The 18,094-nt window shown below is 41.5% G+C and overlaps 1 protein-coding gene, 1 long non-coding RNA gene and 1 pseudogene across 5 annotated transcripts in view; 2 read left to right on the top strand and 1 right to left on the bottom strand.

The window, feature by feature from the left end:
* LOC148400945 (uncharacterized) overlaps positions 1 to 9,623 on the top strand; it is a 96,070-nt gene extending 86,447 nt beyond the window's left edge. The window contains exon 5 of the long non-coding RNA XR_015857634.1: positions 8,859 to 9,623. This is a non-coding gene — a long non-coding RNA (uncharacterized LOC148400945). The remainder of the gene's footprint in view (positions 1 to 8,858) is intronic.
* Positions 1,295 to 14,580, bottom strand: LOC148400946 (uncharacterized). 3 transcript variants are annotated; one of them, XR_015857632.1, is made up of 7 exons: positions 14,227 to 14,580; positions 13,668 to 13,840; positions 13,347 to 13,395; positions 11,420 to 13,251; positions 10,997 to 11,336; positions 2,334 to 3,202; positions 1,296 to 2,251 (listed from the first exon to the last, which is right to left on the bottom strand). XR_015857632.1 is itself a non-coding variant. In XM_088371640.1 (6 exons), the coding sequence occupies exons 1-6, from the start codon at positions 14,576 to 14,578 to the stop codon at positions 3,141 to 3,143; spliced, it is 2,808 nt and encodes a 935-aa protein (XP_088227766.1). In that variant the 5' UTR covers positions 14,579 to 14,580; the 3' UTR covers positions 1,295 to 3,140. The 3 variants fall into 3 exon arrangements, 2 of the variants coding, with proteins under 2 accessions (XP_088227766.1, XP_088227765.1); XM_088371640.1 differs by having other exon boundaries at positions 1,295 to 3,202; XM_088371639.1 differs by lacking the exons at positions 1,296 to 2,251; positions 2,334 to 3,202 and having other exon boundaries at positions 9,640 to 11,336; positions 14,227 to 14,578.
* A 285-nt stretch (positions 14,581 to 14,865) lies between these two features.
* On the top strand, positions 14,866 to 17,234 carry LOC148400947 (uncharacterized; annotated as a pseudogene). Its single transcript, XR_015857633.1, has 3 exons — positions 14,866 to 15,010; positions 15,280 to 15,389; positions 15,513 to 17,234. The product of XR_015857633.1 is annotated as an uncharacterized LOC148400947 (transcript).
* The last annotated feature ends 860 nt before the right edge of the window (positions 17,235 to 18,094 follow it).

Consider the following 18,094-nt stretch of genomic DNA (forward strand, 5'->3'; position numbering starts at 1 on the left):
TAATTAGATAATTAAATAGATAAAATAGATAAGTATATAGAAGTACATAAGTAAATAAATCAAAATGGATAAGTAAAAAGTAGATAAAAATAGATAAGTAAACAGATAAGAATAGTGGCTGGATGGATGGATGGATGGAGGGATGGATAAAATTAGATAATTAAATAGATAAAATAGATAAGTATATAGAAGTTGATAAATAAATAGAAAGAATGGATAAGTAAAAAGTAGATAAAAATAGATAAGTAAACAGATAAAAATAGTGGCTGGATGGATGGATGGATGGAGGGATGGAAAAATAGATATAGATAAAATAGATAAATATATAGAAGTAGATAAGTAAATACACAAAATTGGATTAGTAAAAGGATAAAAATAGATAAATGTAGATAAAATAGAAAAGTAAATAGATAAAATAGTAAAATAGATGAAGTAGATCAAAATAGAAAAGTATATTGGATGTACCTGGACAATGCTGGGACCACCTTAAATGCGGTTCCAAAAATTACATCTGCAATTACGATCTGAAGACTCGAGGAGAACAGCAAACAAGTAAGTCATTATTTCTCATTCACCAAAGTCACACTGTACGACAAGTATTTTAGCATCTCCCGGATGTTTTGTCTGACCTTAATGCTAACATATAATGCTAATAATTCTAGATTAATGTTGCAGTCGTTATAACTGCAATATAACACTGATATTTGAACACAAACATTGCAGCAACACTTGTAGGCAGAAAACATAACAATACTCGCAGCATATAATATATTATGTATACCTAATACTGATTGAAGCTTAGCGGCTCAAATATTTTGGTGGCTGCAAACCACCCAATACAGATTTGACACAGTATGTGAAGAAAATGTGATGAACGCTAAAGTTGGTTAGCTTGATGCTAACGCATCAATGGTAGAAAACACCATCGACAGATTAACACAACTAGCATAAGTCTTTTGTGTGCGGCTATGTCATGTGCCCGCATCTGGTTGAAACTGCCCACCCCTGCCCACCCCTGCCCTGCCCTGCCCTGCCCTGCCCTGCGCTTAGATCAGTGCTGTTCAATCAATTCCCTGATGCCCCCCAGGGAGAAAAAATTATTTTGAGCCCCCCACGCTTGTACCCTTAACATTAAACTTTAATTCTTCAATGATTAAAGCAAACAAAACTAAATAAAAAAGAAAGATCAACTTACAGTAAATAACTTTATTATAACATTGTTTTTGTGTCTGTAACAGAACAGATTGAATGTGCATCACTTTGCCTAAAATTAAAAAATAAATTGTAAATTTTTAAACTCTAAAAATTCTTGACCAGTTGCCATTTTATGCTGAAGAAAATACAATAAAATAATGAGCAAACATAATATTAAATGAAATAACATCAATAATTAATATTCATTTCAAAGTAAGGAGCACAATATTTAAAACATTTTATCCTACAAAACAAAAGTAAATAAAATGATTTCTTTTTAATGTAAATGAGGCAGCATGACAGAGACCATATCCACGACTGCAGGTAGGTCTTCTGCAATGGTGTTTTTTTTTTTTTTTGCACTGAGCAATTTGGTACGCTGCCTTGGACATGCCTGGATGAAGCCAGGACTGCTTCAAATGCGCCTGGACAAAGCAAAGACCGCCTTGGATGCGCTTGGACCAAGCCAGGACTGCCTGGGATGCGCCTGGAATACACCGGGACCGCCTAGGATGCGCTGAGACGAAGCCAGGACCACCATGAATGCACCTGGACGCCGCCGTGACTGACTTGGATGCACTTAGTCAACGCCGGGACTGCCTTTGATGTGCCTGGACGAAGCCGGACCTGCCTCGGATGCGCCTGGACGATGCCGGGACCGCGTCGGATGCGCCTGGATGACATTGGGACTACCTTGGATGTGCCTGGACGATGTCAGAACTGCCTTGGATGCATCTGGACGATGCTTGGACCGCCTTGGATGAGCCTTGAATGTGCTTTGGACGTGCTTGGACGCTGGGATCGCCTTGGTCACGCCTGGACAACGCCGGAGAACCACTTTGTACACGCCTGGACGACGCCGGGATTGCCTTGGATGCGCCTGGACGCGCCAGGACTGCCTTGGATGCGCCTTGGATGCGCCTGGGTGAGGCCGGGACCGCCTTGGATATGCTTTGGATGCGCCAGGACAACGCTGAGACTGCCTTGAAATGCGCCTGGACGCCGCTGGGACTGCCTTGGATGTGCCTGGACGACGCCGGGACAGCCTTGGATGCGCCTAGATGACGCCGGGACAGACTTGAATGCGCCTGGTTGACGCCAAGCTCAGCTTGGATGCGCCTGGACGACGGCGGGATCACCTTGGATGCTTCTGGACGACGCCGGGATCACCTTGGATGCTTGGACCACATTGGATGTGCCTCTAAGACACCAAGACAGCCTTGGATGCCCCTGGACGACATCAAGACCACCTAGCATGCCCCTGGACGACTTGAAATGTGGCTTGAAATGTGCCTCGGATGCACCTTGGATGCACCTAATCGACGCCAGGACCACCCTGGATGCATCTTGGATGTGCCCAGACGATTCCAGGACTGTCCTAGATGTGCCTGGAAGACGCTGGGACCACCTTGTACCCGCCTAGACGACGCCGGGATCACTTTATATGCAGCTGGACGAAGCCGGGACTGCCTTGGATGCAACTGGACGAAGCCGGGACTACCTTGGATGCAGCTGCACGAAGCCGGGACTGCCTTGCATGCGCCTGGATGACGCCGGGCCGGCTTTGGTTGCGCCTGGCCGACGCTGGGACAGCCTTGGATGCGCCTGGACGACGCCGGGGCAGCCTTGAATGCGCCATGGACATGCCTGGAAGAGGCAGGGACCATCTTGCATGCGCCTGGACGATGCAGGAACCGCCTGGCATTCACCTTGTATGCGCCTGGATGGAGCAGGGATTCGGCTTGCGCCTGGACGACGCTGGGACTGCCTTGGATGCGCCTGGAGGACGTCGGGAATGCCTTGGATGCGCCTGGACGATGCTGGAATTGCCTTGGATGCACCTTGGATGTGCCTTGGATGCCCCTGGACGACACCAGGACCGCCTTGGATGCGCCTGGATAATGCCGGGACTGCTTCGGATGCGCATTGGATGCACCTCGACGCACCTAGACGACGCCGGAACCGCCTTGTGTGCGCCTGGACAACGCCGGGGCCGCCTCGGATGCGCCTTGAAGTAAATCGACAAATAGTCAAAAGCAGTAAATAGAAAAAATTAGCTGAGTAAATAGAATAAATCGATAGGTGTAAGTAGATAAGAAAATAAATTTGATAAGTAAACAGCATAAAATAGATAAATAAACAGATAAAAACAGAGAAATAAATAGAAATACGAAAGTAAATAGCTAAAACTTAATTAGTAAATAGATAAAATTAGAAAAGTAACTAGATTAAAATAGATAAAATTAGAAAAGTAAATAGATAGTCAAGTCAAGTCAAGTCAAGTTTATTTGTATAGCCCTAAATCACAAACAGTCTCAAAGGGCTTCACATAGCCAAAATTGACAATTATTCTCAAAGCATCCCCTGATCATAAGCTCCCAAAAGGGCAAGGAAAAACTCAAAAAACCCCTGCCAGGGGAAAATGAGAAACCTTGAGAAGGGACCACAGATGGAAGGATCCCCCTTTCAGGATCACCAGGTTGTAATGGATGCAGAGTACACAAGTAATACATAATATGAAAATCAATGGAAAAAAAAAAAAAAAAAAAATGGATGTCGGAGGTGCCCTCAATTGTCCTAGCAGTGTCCTCAAGGTGGCCGAGCCGCAGCTCCCCCATCCCGAACTGTTCCCCGAGAATCCAGCCAGCCGCTATCAGCTTTGAGTCACCTAACCCCCTCCCCAGCCGGGGAGGAGGTGGGCAGAGAGAACAGAACAAACTCCGGCCAAATCGGCCATCACAAGTTAGTTAAAGGCCATCTCATAGAAATGTGTCTTTAAACGTGTCTTAAATGTTTCTACTGAGGTAGTAGTTCTAATATCCATTGGTAGGGCATTCCAAAGCTCTGGAGCCCGAATAGAGAATGCTCTAGACCCTGCAGACATTTTCTTGGCCCTCGGTATAACTAAAAGACTAGCGTCGGCTCGGCCACCTTGAGGACACTGCTAGGACAATTGAGGGCACCTCCGACATCCATTTTTTTTTTTTTTCATTGATTTTCATATTATGTATTACTTGTGTACTCTCTGCATCCATTACAACCTGGTGATCCTGAAAGGGGGATCCTTCCATCTATGGTCCCTTCTCAAGGTTTCTCATTTTCCCCTGGCAGGGGTTTTTTGAGTTTTTCCTTGCCCTTTTGGGAGCTTATGATCAGGGGATGCTTTGAGAATAATTGTCAATTTTGGCTATGTGAAGCCCTTTGAGACTGTTTGTGATTTAGGGCTATACAAATAAACTTGACTTGACTTGACTTGAGGAGGAAAAAATATTGAAGGTGGAGCTCAGCCAGGAAGAACATCTTAGTGAAAAATGATTTTCGACTGGATGAAAAATGGTCTTTTGCAAGGTGTACTGTATATCTTCCTTCGTGAGAGTTGCAGTGATTTATTTGATTTAAAGTTACAGGTGCAGGAAGCATTTACGCAGCTGGAAACACAACACATTGACCTAAAAACATGTCCGCCGTTCCCAGCCAAAGTCTTCCACTCAAATGTGAGTCAGCTGTGAGACACCACAATGCATTGAAGATTCCAAATTATCTTCAGTGTTAACGGAAAAAACATTTGTTTCAGTTACCGAAGACTCTGAATTGTAATTCGTGTTTACAAAAAACGGATTAACAAGTTGTTGCCTCACGGAAGTTTCTAAATTAGCTTCGATGCTAACGTAAACATGTTCAGTGAAGAAAATTGTCATTGGATGTTAGATTCATTGAAGTCATGTTTGATGTTTGAAATATTTGTAAATATTGTGAACAGGAACATACTTTGGGTTTGGTGAGAAAATTGTCATTTTTAAATTGCCTAACCCTAAATTTTAATGGAGTAGCAGAATACATGTTTTCAAATGTAGGGAGAAAAAAAATAATTTAAAAAAATTTAATTTAAATTTAAAAAAATTAATTTAAATTTAAAAAAATTAATTTAAATTAAAAAAAAATAATTAAAAAATTCAATTTAAATTTAAAAAAATTAATTTAAATTTTCCAAAATTAATTTAAATTTAAAAAAGTTAAATTTGAGTCATCTCATTTTCTCTAATCTCATGATTCGTGTCAAAATTTGTCAAAATTTTATATCTGATGGTTTTGATTTTTTTTGTCATGTCTCGATGGTTCGGCCTTTGCTCTCCTCCTGTGCTCGCCAACCTGGTCACTCGTTTTAACCAATCAGCTTCCTCCAATCTTATGCGTCTTATCTAAGTGTTGCTTGTTCTCATCAGTTTTTTAGTATTTAGCGCCCTAATTTCCCTCAGTCATATTTTCTTTCTTGAGGTTGCTGCTTTGTTGTCTTTCCACAAAAATTACTTTCTGATTTCAACCACACTTCTGCTTGTTTTTTTGTTAATAAATCATTTTGTTCAATTACGGTTCAAATCATGACAAACAAAAGCACTTGGTTACTTTTTACCACTAAATATGCGAGTTGCAATATCAACAAACAAGAAGCCATTTTGACTGGCGGCACCAAATGTTGCCTTTCAACATGGAGGCCTCTGTGCCAGCGCAACCGTAAAACTGTGCCATAAGCAGGAGCAGATGGCGACGGCGCTGCCAATCGTCAAACCGCAAATACTTTTCCTTTTATTGTCCGTCTGCCTTTACTGTTTCTTGTAAATTTCGCCATCGGAGTGCGGAAGTGATGTCACGGGGCAAAACGTTTTAAAAGGCTTCGAGCGACTTAATGGAACCCACCCGAGAAGGCGCTTTTAGATCATTCATTACCTCCTCCAAGCACAAAAAAGCTCGGTGGTCTTTCATAACAAAATGTCTCGTTGAGCTCAATTACAGCAGATAAACCGCAAAGTGGGATTTAGGATGATTACAAGCACGTATTATTTTTACCAAGCCGTGACACGAACAAGTTATAGCGGTTCGTTCGATGGGCAAGTGATTTTGCCTCGACATCGTCACACGTCTCATCATCTGATTTCTATTATTGATTTATTTATTTTTCGGCCACTGGCAGGCGAACACAGGAGACGTAGAGTCTGCTGGACATGCGTGTCTTGTAGTTTGTTAAAAACAAAGGAAGGAAAAAAAAATAAAAAGGTGACGTACATGTGCTAAAACACTGACTGCCTGTTTTTTATTCTTCTTATTGGGTTGCGAACGTGCAAAGAGTTGTATGACAATATCGATGTTTTAAATAGCATGCCGAGAAGCTCATGACTCTTAACTAATGGGAACATGATGGCGAGGACATATCAGCCAAAAATCAACCTCCATTATGATTGATAATATTGTTATAATAATGCTGTATTATACAAATGTGCAAGCAAATTATTCTCTTAGCAAATAATTGTTTTTCCTCCTCAAACAGATTTTTGCACGTTTGCCTTTTTTCTATGCAAAACACATGACGATTGGCTTTCTTGTCTTCTTTTGATCTGGATTAGCATTGGCAACTGTTTCGTTCTCGTTTTTTTCTTTCCAATTTTCTTTTATCTTTTTTTCTTTTTTTTTAAAATAATACTACAGTACCCCTATAATGAAATGACTTTCCCCAAGTGGTGAAAGTCACTGTCAGTTAAAAACACAACAGTTGGAACAAGACGAAGAATAATAAGAAAAAAAAAAAAAAGAAAGAAAATTGTCTCCTCATGTGTTCTTACTTAATGCTGCCGGTGCTTTTGTTTATGCGGCCCGGAAAGAGCGAAAGAAAGAAAGAGAGAGCGACACACACACCGAGGCCAGCTGCTGCTCTGGAATTATCGAGAACGCACTTCCCGCCGCCGCGTTCAGCACCACACTGCGACACCTGTTTATTAGGAACACCGTAAAGGCCACAATCTAATTTCGAAACAAATGAACCCTAGTGAATTTACTCACGTTCCACAATAAAAATACAGGAAAGATGGCGATCAAACGGATAATTGTAATCTGAATTGTCGGCAAATTTAGCCTTTTGCTTTTTTGCCAACAACTAAAAGATGCTAACACTGGTAGCTAACGCTAATCTATGCTAATATCACAGCCTTGCTTAGCTTTTGACTTTGACGTGACACAATTTTGTGAAGTCTGGTAGATCTTCGTACAGTTTAAAGTCCTCGTAAATTATTTTTTTAGCCCTATTGTGATGGAAAAAGAAAAAGCGCGACAAATATCTTTTAGCATCTCACTGATTTAAAGTCTTGCAAGGTGCATGGAGATTTTGTTGAACTTTTCCCAGAAATATTTCATTGCCCTCTATATTCCACCCAAATTGGAACCACAGATTGATTTTTTATTTCAAGCCAAGCCAAAGGGTACGGCACACAAAAGCGTGAAATGGCGTCGCGCCACCGTGACGGAGGCTTCATTAATCATGGCCGCGGAGAGCGCTGATAGACGAGAGCCAGATCTGATCCCAGAAATGCTTCTCTGATCTGACACCGGGTCTGTGTTGGCCTCCAGATGTTATGGCCCTCCTGCGCAGTCTGTGTGTGTGTGTGAGAGAGATTGTGAGTTTATTTTGAGTTCAACAATCAATGGTGGGGAATGGGGATAGATACATGAAGTTGGCCGACATGTTTAAGTCACATATTTTAAGTCATTACGTATGTAATAAGGTTATTTTATCATTTTTAGGAGCCCCAACGATTGTTTGTGTTCAACCCCACAACAGCGCAAACAACCCTTTTCAAATGTTTGTCTGTAAAATCACCAACACCAGGAAAAAAAACAATACTGTTTATATACACAGGAAATTACTGTTGAGTGTTTTTATTTGTGCAGATGTTTCTTCAGCGTTAAGTATTTCTTATGGATTATCATTTTCGCACATGCACATTTTGGTATTGGATCTCCTTGAATATGTTCATAATATATATACATAAAATATACAGAAGCCTGTGAGTACAGGATGAGATTGTCCTACAGTGCCACCTGCTGACAGAGTATTTTATAACCCAGGTATTGCCAAAAGTTCTTGATCGAGAGCTTCATTTGTATTTTAAAACAGATTGCTTAAACCGGGTTATTTTAGTAGTTGATATATGCATGTAAAGATTAATCTATATTTATTAAAGGATTTAATTATATGTGCACTTTACACTTTATATTGTATTAAATACCACTAACAGATTTTAACCAATCAAAAGTCACACTTTGAATTACTTATTAGCACCTCTTGTTGCCAAAGTTACGAAAATAAAATACCTCAAGCTGTACACAAATAAACAGTACAGTAAAACTAAGCGTTATATTTGTATGTTTGATAAAAGTTCGTCTTTAACAATAATTTATTAAAAATAAAACACATTTTTTATCTAAATTGAAAGATCGTTCGGCGTTTTCAAATACTGATATTTAACAAATTAGTTGATGTCTTGTTTATTTTTCAATTGGTATCAAAATGGAGACTTAATGATGCACACAATACCCCACACTGCTGATAAACCTTTCACTTGCTCAGTTCATGGAAAAAGATTATCTAGACATGGAATTTTTTAAATACACACAAGAACCCACACAGGGGAGAAACCTTTTGCCTGCTTTGTTTGTGCCAAAAGATTTGCTTACAGTGGAATTTTAAGAACACATACTGGAGGAAAAACCTTTTGCATGCCCCATTTGTGTTGAAAGATTCTCTGGAAAATCAGGGTTAACAATCTACACTGAACTTTTGACAAAAAAAAAAAAATGCAGACTGTATTTAAAACATTCATTTATGTGTGATGCAGCTCAACTCAACACATGGCGGGAGAAGATGATGAGGACCATTGTGGGGCTTCCCGAGAAACCCCAGTCTTACCTCTGCAATCATATCTGAAGCAGAGAAACCTTCTACCTGCTCAAATTGTTGTAAAAGATTCTGTCTAAGGACCAGTTTAACAACGCACATATGTCAACACACTGAAGAGAAACATTTTGCATGCTCAGTTTGGGTTCAAAGATTTTCCGGGGAGACACGCACAAAAGAGCACACACTAGGGAGAAACCTTTTTCCTGCTCAGTTTGGAATCAAAGATTCTCTTTAAACCATGATTTGCTAACACACACTAGAGAAAAAAACCTTCATTTTATGCGGTAAAAGATTCAACCAGAAAGGAAATTCAAGAATAAGCTCTGGAGAGAAACCATTTGGCTGCTCAGTTAGCGGTCAAATATTTTCTGCAAGTGGAGGCCTAAAAATGCACACAAGAACACACACTGGAGAATAATCTTTCAGTTGCGGCGCATATGATAAAATATTCTCTACGAAAAGACACAAACGCTGGTGTAAATAAAAGATTAAAATAAAAGAAACAGATTCATTGTAGCAAATGGTATATTTGTGATCATAAATAAACACAGGTGGTTTTGCGAATGTATGTATGAGAGAATATTTTGTGAATATTGTTGGTATTTTGAAAAGAGAAGTAAATTTATTATCAAAATTATGACGATGGATAATAATGGGTAGAATTTTGCTGCTTGATTCATATTAACAAATACATGAGAATAACGACGCAAGACAAACAGTATTCTTAAAATCATTTTATTAATCTATTCATTCTCTGTGCCACGGGCATTTTATTAATTCAATCTACATATAAAGATAGAAATGTTACAAAAGGACTGAAAGAAAGATGACAAAACTAGCAGGCTTGCTCTCATTGTACTTTATGTACATTTTTAACATGCTTTTTCAGGTGCCCAGACTGTGTAAATTGTTTCGGGCAATGTGGGCAGGAGTGTGGTTTCTCCCCTGTATGGATATACTTATGTCTCTTCAAATTGGTCTGGTCGAAAAATCCTTTGCCGCAATAGGGGCACCAATGTCTTTTCTCGCCGCGATGCCACCTCAGATGGGCGCTGAGTTCGGTGCTCCTCAAAAACCTTTTCTCGCACAAGTGGCAGTGATAGGGTTTCTCCCCGTTGTGGCCTCGTATGTGGGTCTCCACGTCTCGTTTTGTGAAGAAGGCTTTGCTGCACAGCTGGCAAATGAAGGGCTTCATTTTTCCATGTACCATCTGGACGTGTTTGGTGAGGTCGAATTTGTAGACGAAGCCTTTCCCGCACTGCTTGCAAACGTGGTTCCTCCCCTTGCGATGTACTTTCATGTGTCGTTTCAAGCCCCTGCCGTTGGGAAAGTTCTTCGGGCAAAGTTTGCAACAAAATGGCCTGTGGCCCGTATGGAGTTTGATATGACTATTGAGGGACGTACTGTCGCAAAGGATGCGGCCGCAATACCTGCACTGGTTCTTAAGCAGGTTCTTCTTGGAGATGATAAATCGAAGCGGCTGGGGGGTTTCTCCTACTCGCACGATCGGAGACGGCCATTTGTTTCCCGCAGGCTGGTGAATGATCGGCTTAGTATTGGATTCGGTTTTAATGACTGAGTTCTTTGTGTCCTGCACGTTTGTATTTTCTTCAACGCTAGACTTTTGATTGGATCCTGATTTTTCCCTCGTCTTAACCACACTGCCGTTAGCCGATTTGGGCGACTGGACACTCGAGGAACCGCTTTTCGCTTCTAATGAATCTGATTCTTGTTTGGCGATTAGCTCTTCGGGAGCCTTGTAAATCCAGAGAGGTTCACTTGGAGCATTTTTCATACCGGTGGGATGTAATTGGAATTTTTGCTCGCTCGTGTTTTTCGTCTTTTCTTTTTTTATTTTATCGGAAGACTGGTGTCGAGGCAGATTTATATTTTTCTCATGAGCGATTTTCGTACGAGAGAGACGATTCTTGGAAGTCTTAGCGGTGGAATCTTTACGTGACCTTCCACGCACATTAGCGGCAGTGTGCGGCGACGGGACGACAAACAAAGCGCCTTTTAGAGATAACCGACACAAACGTACCACCGGGTTTCGGGTTCTGACAGAAACAGTCTTACTTTGAGCGTTGGTCGCACTCTTCCGTTGATTCCTGAGACTTGGTCGGGAAAAGGTATTTTCTTTGGGTGGCCCCGTGGGACTTGAGGACACGGCTCTCTTTGTGGGAACTGGAACAGGCTTCGTGGTAGGATCTTGAACGGTTTCCAATTTGGCTTTCTTGGCGATTTTGGGGATAGGTGGCTTGCCTGTCTGCGGTTCTGGTTCGGTTTTTGTTCTTTTAGTCTGAGAGTATGTATTGCGGGTGGTGCGAGGATGGATTATGATGGATTCTTTGCCAAGCTTTTTCTCGCCACGGGCATCGGACAAATTTTGGGGATGCGCAGACTTGTTTGGTGATGCCTACAAAATACAAGAAGAATAATTTATTCACATTTTCTATTGTGAAGATATTTGGAGACAAAAGAATGAAATTTTTTTATCACCTTTTCAGCATCTTGAATTACAGGCACCAAACACACCTGGGCAAGCAACTGGATTTGGGTCAATGGAAAGTGAGGTCCACATAGCTCCTCGGGAATGGTAGAAGAGTCGTTTAAATCTGGACAGGCGCTGGTTGAGAGTTGCGATGGACGGGTTGTCGTTTTTAATGCCTGGTCATCGAGGAGAGACGAGGCGCTGTCACCTGCTGGTACGTCTCCGGATTCGCTATCATCGCTTAACGATTGCGGAATCAAAACTGAGCCAGCGGACAGACGTGGCAACCTTTTGAGTTTGATGAGAGGGACGAGAGGATGAGACTTTCTGGGCACATCCTCGCTCGACGATGCTGCCGCTTGTTCCTCGGGAGTGAAGTTTTGGCAAAAGCTTGCTGGCTCTGATGACGGTTCCATTTGCGGAGATGTCGGTGGAGTCGGACTTGACGATGACTCGGCTTGTTCTCCGGGAGTTTTTTCTTCACTGATGTTCATCTGCTCTGATTCTGGTCGTGGGGGTGACAACGAGCCCGTTATCGCTACGCTCTCAGTCGCTGTTTGCTCGCTTGGACTTATTTGGAAACTATCACAAATGTTTGTCTGCTGTGATGAAGGTTCGGCTTGCTGAAACGAGGATTGATTTTGATCTGAGGTCACTTGAGCGACTGCGTTTGGTTCCTCTGATGATGTCATAGGAACGGCTGGTCCAATTGCATCCTGGTTGAGTGTCTCAAGCGGCGGGCTGGCCTCAACATCGGGAGCTCTGCAAATGATTATTTTGACTTTTTTAAACACTGTTGGGTTTGACCTTTGTTGCGATGAACCGATTGTTTTGTCAGACGTGACGCGGGGAGCAGATGTGCGGGAGTTAACCTTCCTTTTCCTTCGAAAGAGTCCGAAAGATGAAGATGCGACACGTGAACGCTTATTGGGGGCGGGTTTAACTTTTGACACCGAGATCTGATTCGGGGAAAGCGGAGCGGTCGTTTCTTGTGGATGAAGGGATGGCGATTTGACTTTAAGGGGGGCGGGGTCTGGGACCACAGTTGCCCTGAGAGAATTGCTGGTCGGCAATGGTGTTGATGCCATGTCAGAAGAAGCAACGCCATCTTGTTGTTGATGCTCTGAAGAGACGCCGATGTCGAACTGAAAATTGTCGGATTGTGTCGGACGAGCGTCAAAAAGCGTCTCGTCTATTGTGACCTCTTCCACGCCGTTGCTACTTACATCGGCGGTCGGCGGCGAGGGCAACGGAGACGACACCACAGATGCCAAATTAGGATCAAGACAGCAGTCTCGGGGTGTCGCCACTTCCTGTGGGGTGCTACGATTCTTGGAGTGACCCATTGCGTCAAGGAGAAGCATTGCATCCTGTACCGTTGCGGAGCCGCTACACATAATGAGCGCCGGCGACGGTGCCTGCGCAAATGAATTCACAATCTTAGGCGTCCTTATGTTTCTTTCGGTATCGTTTTGGGCTCCTGTTTCCCACTCGGTCTTAACTTTCGCCAAGATATATTTAGCTTTTTCTCCTAGCTGTTTGTTCCAAAGTGTTGACTCGACGTTCAGTACGTCTCCCAATGACGGCAGTTCAGTTCGAACTTCTGATGTCTCCGACGATTGAGCTGAGATTTGACCAGCTTCTATGTCATTAATTCCAGCGAGTGAAATGACATCATTTACAGGCTGGATTGATTGATTGGGGGCCTCGGGTAAATTGTGACCCCCGTCCAAACTAGTCACTTGAGTGTCTTGTCTTTTTCTGAGCTCTTCGGTCAAACATTGTTGGCCAATCTCAGGGTCTCTGATTTCATTTTCACAAGCGGTGGTTGGTGGTGGATCTAAGAAAAGTGACACAACATTTAAAGTGTTTTAACCATTTTCACTGAATAATTTCATAATCTGTTAATATTTTCAGTCTGATTTAACTTCTTACCTGGAAATGTGCACAATATGTTTTGGCTGGCAACAGTGGGCTCAGAGTCCTTTCAAATAAAAGAAAGGAAAAAAAAACAAAAGATAGTCACGATAATCTGTCAAACCTCATCTGACACCAAGTGTTTAAATGTTTGGCTATCATGATTAGTTCTGTTGGACCCGAGTACTGCTGACACAGCCAACATTGTGATCTTGTGTTAGCACACAGGGCAATTTAGAATTACTTTCTCGAACAAAGGAAGTACTTGCTATCGATCATACCAAAATCTCAGGTATCGATCCAAAAGATTTTTTTTTTGCTACCATTTCACATGCATACCTCATGGTTTGGAACAGAAACTGTCATGTTTGGATTTTCTTCTTTTTCAGCAACACCATCATGGTTGTTTAGGACAATGTACAGCATTTGCTCTTCTTTACATTGTTTGACTTGTTCCTCTCCACTTTGCACCACTGGTTGATCTACCATCAAAAGATGGTAAGGAAGAATATCTGCAAACATTTGGACAAAGTCATTGATTGGTTGACTCTAACTAAAGTCTGTCATTCTTTTTCCAATTTTTTTTTTAATATTGGGATTTTAACATTTTTGACGGGCTATAGCACCCTCTTACCACGCTGTATCAACATGGAATCCCGCTAGCAGGTTCAGCAGTACATGTAATACACATGTAATACGTTGTAATGTACCATTATAATCATGTAATACCGAGTGAGGAGTGGAATAAACATGACTGGGAAACGAACGAGTCAACTACGTAATAATAAGGCAACGATCGCCTTAGAATTGCGCGTTCACGCGTAACAACGAGGTCTAAAAGACCAGAGAAAATTTCGGAAGAATTTGGAGAGGAACAAAAGTATCGAAACTCACGTACCACATTGCACAGCTGTATCCTGGATATTCGAACAGCCATTTTGGCCAGGCTCTTTAATGGCAATGATTTTCGCATTAGCTATTTGTCTGCATGTTGTTTTCAGGGCCTCGTTTTCCGTCTTCACCTTTGACAATTCTGCTTTTAATTCATCAACGACCGTTTCAAAAAGTTTAGTCGTTTCTGCGACCGTACTTTTAACCAACCCGTCCATAAAACAGGCGTACTTAGTTTGAAAATCTTCGGTTGACATGACAAGATGCGAGTTTTTAACGTAAGTCATAAAAATTCGGTCCGATGGACTCAATTGTCCGTTGAGATACGCCGCTACGACTATTTTCAAGATGGCTGCCATGTACGTCACGAGTGTGCGCGCGAATGTCCTACGTCACATTTACGGCCTTTCTTTATTGGTCGGTAGTGGGCGCAATACTGTCATCTACTGGGCTGAAGTGGCATCACCCCTGCCTATGAACTGATATAAAATTTCTGGGTTTTTTGCAGTATTATATTTGTGTTATCTCAAACTATTTAATGAAGTTTGCTGTATTTTGTGTTCACGTTCGTGGCATGACTACTGTTGAGTTGCATGTACACATTTTAAGCAACCCTGATTTCCCAGCAGGTTTTGAACGTCCCACGGTCCTTCGTTCGAGGGCATCCGGGACCTCCCTCAAATGACATCATCATTACGCGCCAGAAAGTAACTCTAACAGAAACTTATCTCCTTCTATTTGACTGCATCAGATAAACACGCGATTTATGTGGTGAATCAACGACTAAAGAGGTAAGTTACGACTAAGTTATCATGTTAGCACCGTTATTTGTAGTACCGGTTAGTTGCAGTACAGAAGTACGGGCCTCTTTCATTAGCATGAAAGCTACCACATTGCTAACTTTATGATACTTAGCTTATTTTCATGCCAATCTAGCTCAATATTGCTGCATAAATATGAGATAGCCAATATTCAATTACCTCAACAAATAGCTCGCTCGCCGCTGTCCAAAAGACACTTTTGTTTGCGAAACATTTTTGAATAATTGTTGTGATTGTAGGCTGAAAATGTTTGCAAGGATCACAGTAAAGCACGTGGAGGAAAAGGACAGTAGTCGTCGACGACTGGAAGATCTTTGGCTGCAGCCTTATGTTCTGTTACGCAGAGCTGGTTAGTACTTGCTTAAGAAAAAAATATTTTCTATAATGAATCCTCTCCCAGTGTTTATTTTATCTACATCATGTGTGATAGGCAGATTGAAGAAGTAACTTTTGTGTTTGCCTTGTTCTGCAGACATCAGTGAAATTATTGGTCGTAAGCAGCAGGAGCCAGAGCGCAGTCACCCTAAAGAGGAAGTTGTGGGCGAAGAGCTCCACCCCTTGAATGAACAAATGGAGCAGATGTTTCTTTGCACCATAAACAAGGAGGAAGAGCCGGAGCGGCCTTGTATTAAAGAGGAAGGAGAATATGAGGTAAGCAAAGGGGCGGAGCCTCCAAGCTGCAGCTCAAGTCAACAAATGACCAGAGAAGGTGATGAAGACCATTGTGGAGGAGCACAAGCAGCTCCACCATCAGATAGCGATGACATGTCATCACATGCTCCTTCTGGTGGTGGTGATGTGTCTCAAAACAAACGCACGCAATGTTCTCAGTGTGGGAAATGTTATGCTAATAAGACTGCTTTGAATCGGCACATGAAATCGCACGCAGAGAAAAGGTTTTCCTGCTCAGATTGTGGCCAAAAATTCCATTGGAGTTGCCATTTAGAAAGGCACCGAAAAATCCACACTGACGAGAAAACTTTTTCATGCTCATATTGTGGCCAAAAATTCTCTCGGAGAGAACATTTAAAAAGGCAAACAACAATGCACACTGGCGAGAAACCTTTTTTATGCTCACTCTGTGGCAAAAAATTCTCTCAGAGGGCTCATTTAAAAACGCACACAATGATCCACACTGACGAGAAACCTTTTTCATGCTCACTCTGTGGCCAAAAATTCTGTCTGAAGTCAAATTTAAGAACACACACAAGAAGACACACTAAGGAGAAACCTTTTTCATGCGCAGTTTGTGGCCAAAGATTTTCAGCGAACAAAATTCTCACAGCTCATGTAAGAATCCACACTGGTGAGAAACCTTTTTCATGCTCAGTTTGTGGCGAAAGATTTTCAGCAAAGGCAAGCTTAGAAATGCACACAAGCATCCACACTGGTGAGAAACCTTTTTCATACTCAGTTTGTGGCCAAAAATTCTCTGAGAAGAAAGTTCTTATACATCATAAAAGAATCCACACTGGTGAGAAACCTTTTTCCTGTTTAGTGTGTGGCCAAAAATTCTCTACCAAGCAATCTGTAAAATGTCATACAACAATCCATACTGGGGAGAAACCTTATTCATGCTCAGTTTGTGGCCAAAAATTCTCTCAGAAGGGAACTCTAATACGACATACAAGAATCCACACTGGTGAGAAACCTTTTTCATGCTCAGTTTGTGGCCAAAAATTCTCTGTGAAGCAAAATCTAACACGTCATACAAGAACCCACACTGGTGAGAAACCTTTTTCATGCTCAGTTTGTGGCAAAAAATTCTCTCGGAAGGAAACTCTAACGCGACATACAAGAACCCACACTGGTGAGAAACCTTTTTCATGCTCAGTTTGTGGCCAAGTATTCTCTGAGAAGGCAGGTCTAATACGACATAAAAGAACCCACACTGGTGAGAAACCTTTTTCATGCTCAGTTTGTGGCCAAGTATTCTCTCAGAAGAACTATCTAACACATCATGCAAGAACCCACACTGGTGAGAAACCTTTTTCATGCTCAGTTTGTGGCCAAGTATTCTCTCAGAAGAACGATCTAACACATCATGCAAGAACCCACACTGGTGAGAAACCTTTTCCATGCTCAGTTTGTGGCCAAAAATTCTCTCGGAAGAGAAGTCTAACACATCATACAAGAACCCACACTGGTGAGAAACCTTTTTCATGCTCAGTTTGTGGCAAAAAATTCTCTCTGAAGGAAGCTCTAACGCGACATATAAGAACCCACACTGGTGAGAAACCTTTTTCATGCTCAGTTTGTGGCCAAAAATTCTCTCGGAAGAGAATTCTAACACATCATACAAGAACCCACACTGGTGAGAAACCTTTTTAATGCTCAGTTTGTGGAGAAGTATTCTCTGAGAAGAAATCTCTAACACGTCATACAAGAACCCACACTGGTGAGAACCCATTGAGAATTCCCGAGTGTGTTGGGGAGATGAGCGATGATCCGTGAAGTTTTCACCTTCTGTTTGAGCAGACTTCATGAGTTTTTGCATCAATGAGAATTCTATTCTATGTACCTTCTGATTGGGATGCTGAACTCCTTTCCTTCACCACAGTGAGAAGTTCATATTTTCATTGTAATTATTTTGAGAATACGGTAATCCCTCGCTACATCGCGGCTTTGTACATTGCAGACTTTTTTTCCAAATTGAAAACAATAAATAAAAACTCACAAATTGGAAATAGAACTTCTAAATTGAGGAATTACGGCATGAAAGTTGCTCACACAATTGCAGAATGTACACTTGTACCTTTTTATACCCAAAAATTTTTATAATAATTTTTAAGTTCTAAAAACATATTTACAATATTGTACCTTGTTATAATGTTTTTATATAATTAATAAGAGTTCTGAAAAAAATTACTGTATGTACATTTGTACCTTGTTATAAAAATTATAATAAAAGCATTCTAAAAACATATTTACATGTTACACATTTACATGATATTTATATTATACATTATTTTCTGTATGTCATTTATACTACATATAGCATTTACATGTTTGAAACTATTATTTAATGTTCCAATGATAACATATGTCACTCTA

This window comes from Syngnathus floridae, chromosome 3 (assembly GCF_059516105.1).
Source record: "Syngnathus floridae isolate MCC-2025c chromosome 3, RoL_Sflo_1.0, whole genome shotgun sequence".
NCBI lineage: Eukaryota > Metazoa > Chordata > Actinopteri > Syngnathiformes > Syngnathidae > Syngnathus > Syngnathus floridae.

Coding starts and splice junctions, on each gene's coding strand:
- LOC148400946 (XM_088371639.1), bottom strand. CDS start 14,578: ATGGCAGCCATCTTGAAAATAGTCGTAGCGGCGTATCTCAACGGACAA. Junction 13,841..14,226: donor GGATACAGCTGTGCAATGTG/GTACGTGAGTTT, acceptor AAATGTTTGCAG/ATATTCTTCCTTACCATCTT. Junction 13,396..13,667: donor TTTCTGTTCCAAACCATGAG/GTATGCATGTGA, acceptor TTTATTTGAAAG/GACTCTGAGCCCACTGTTGC.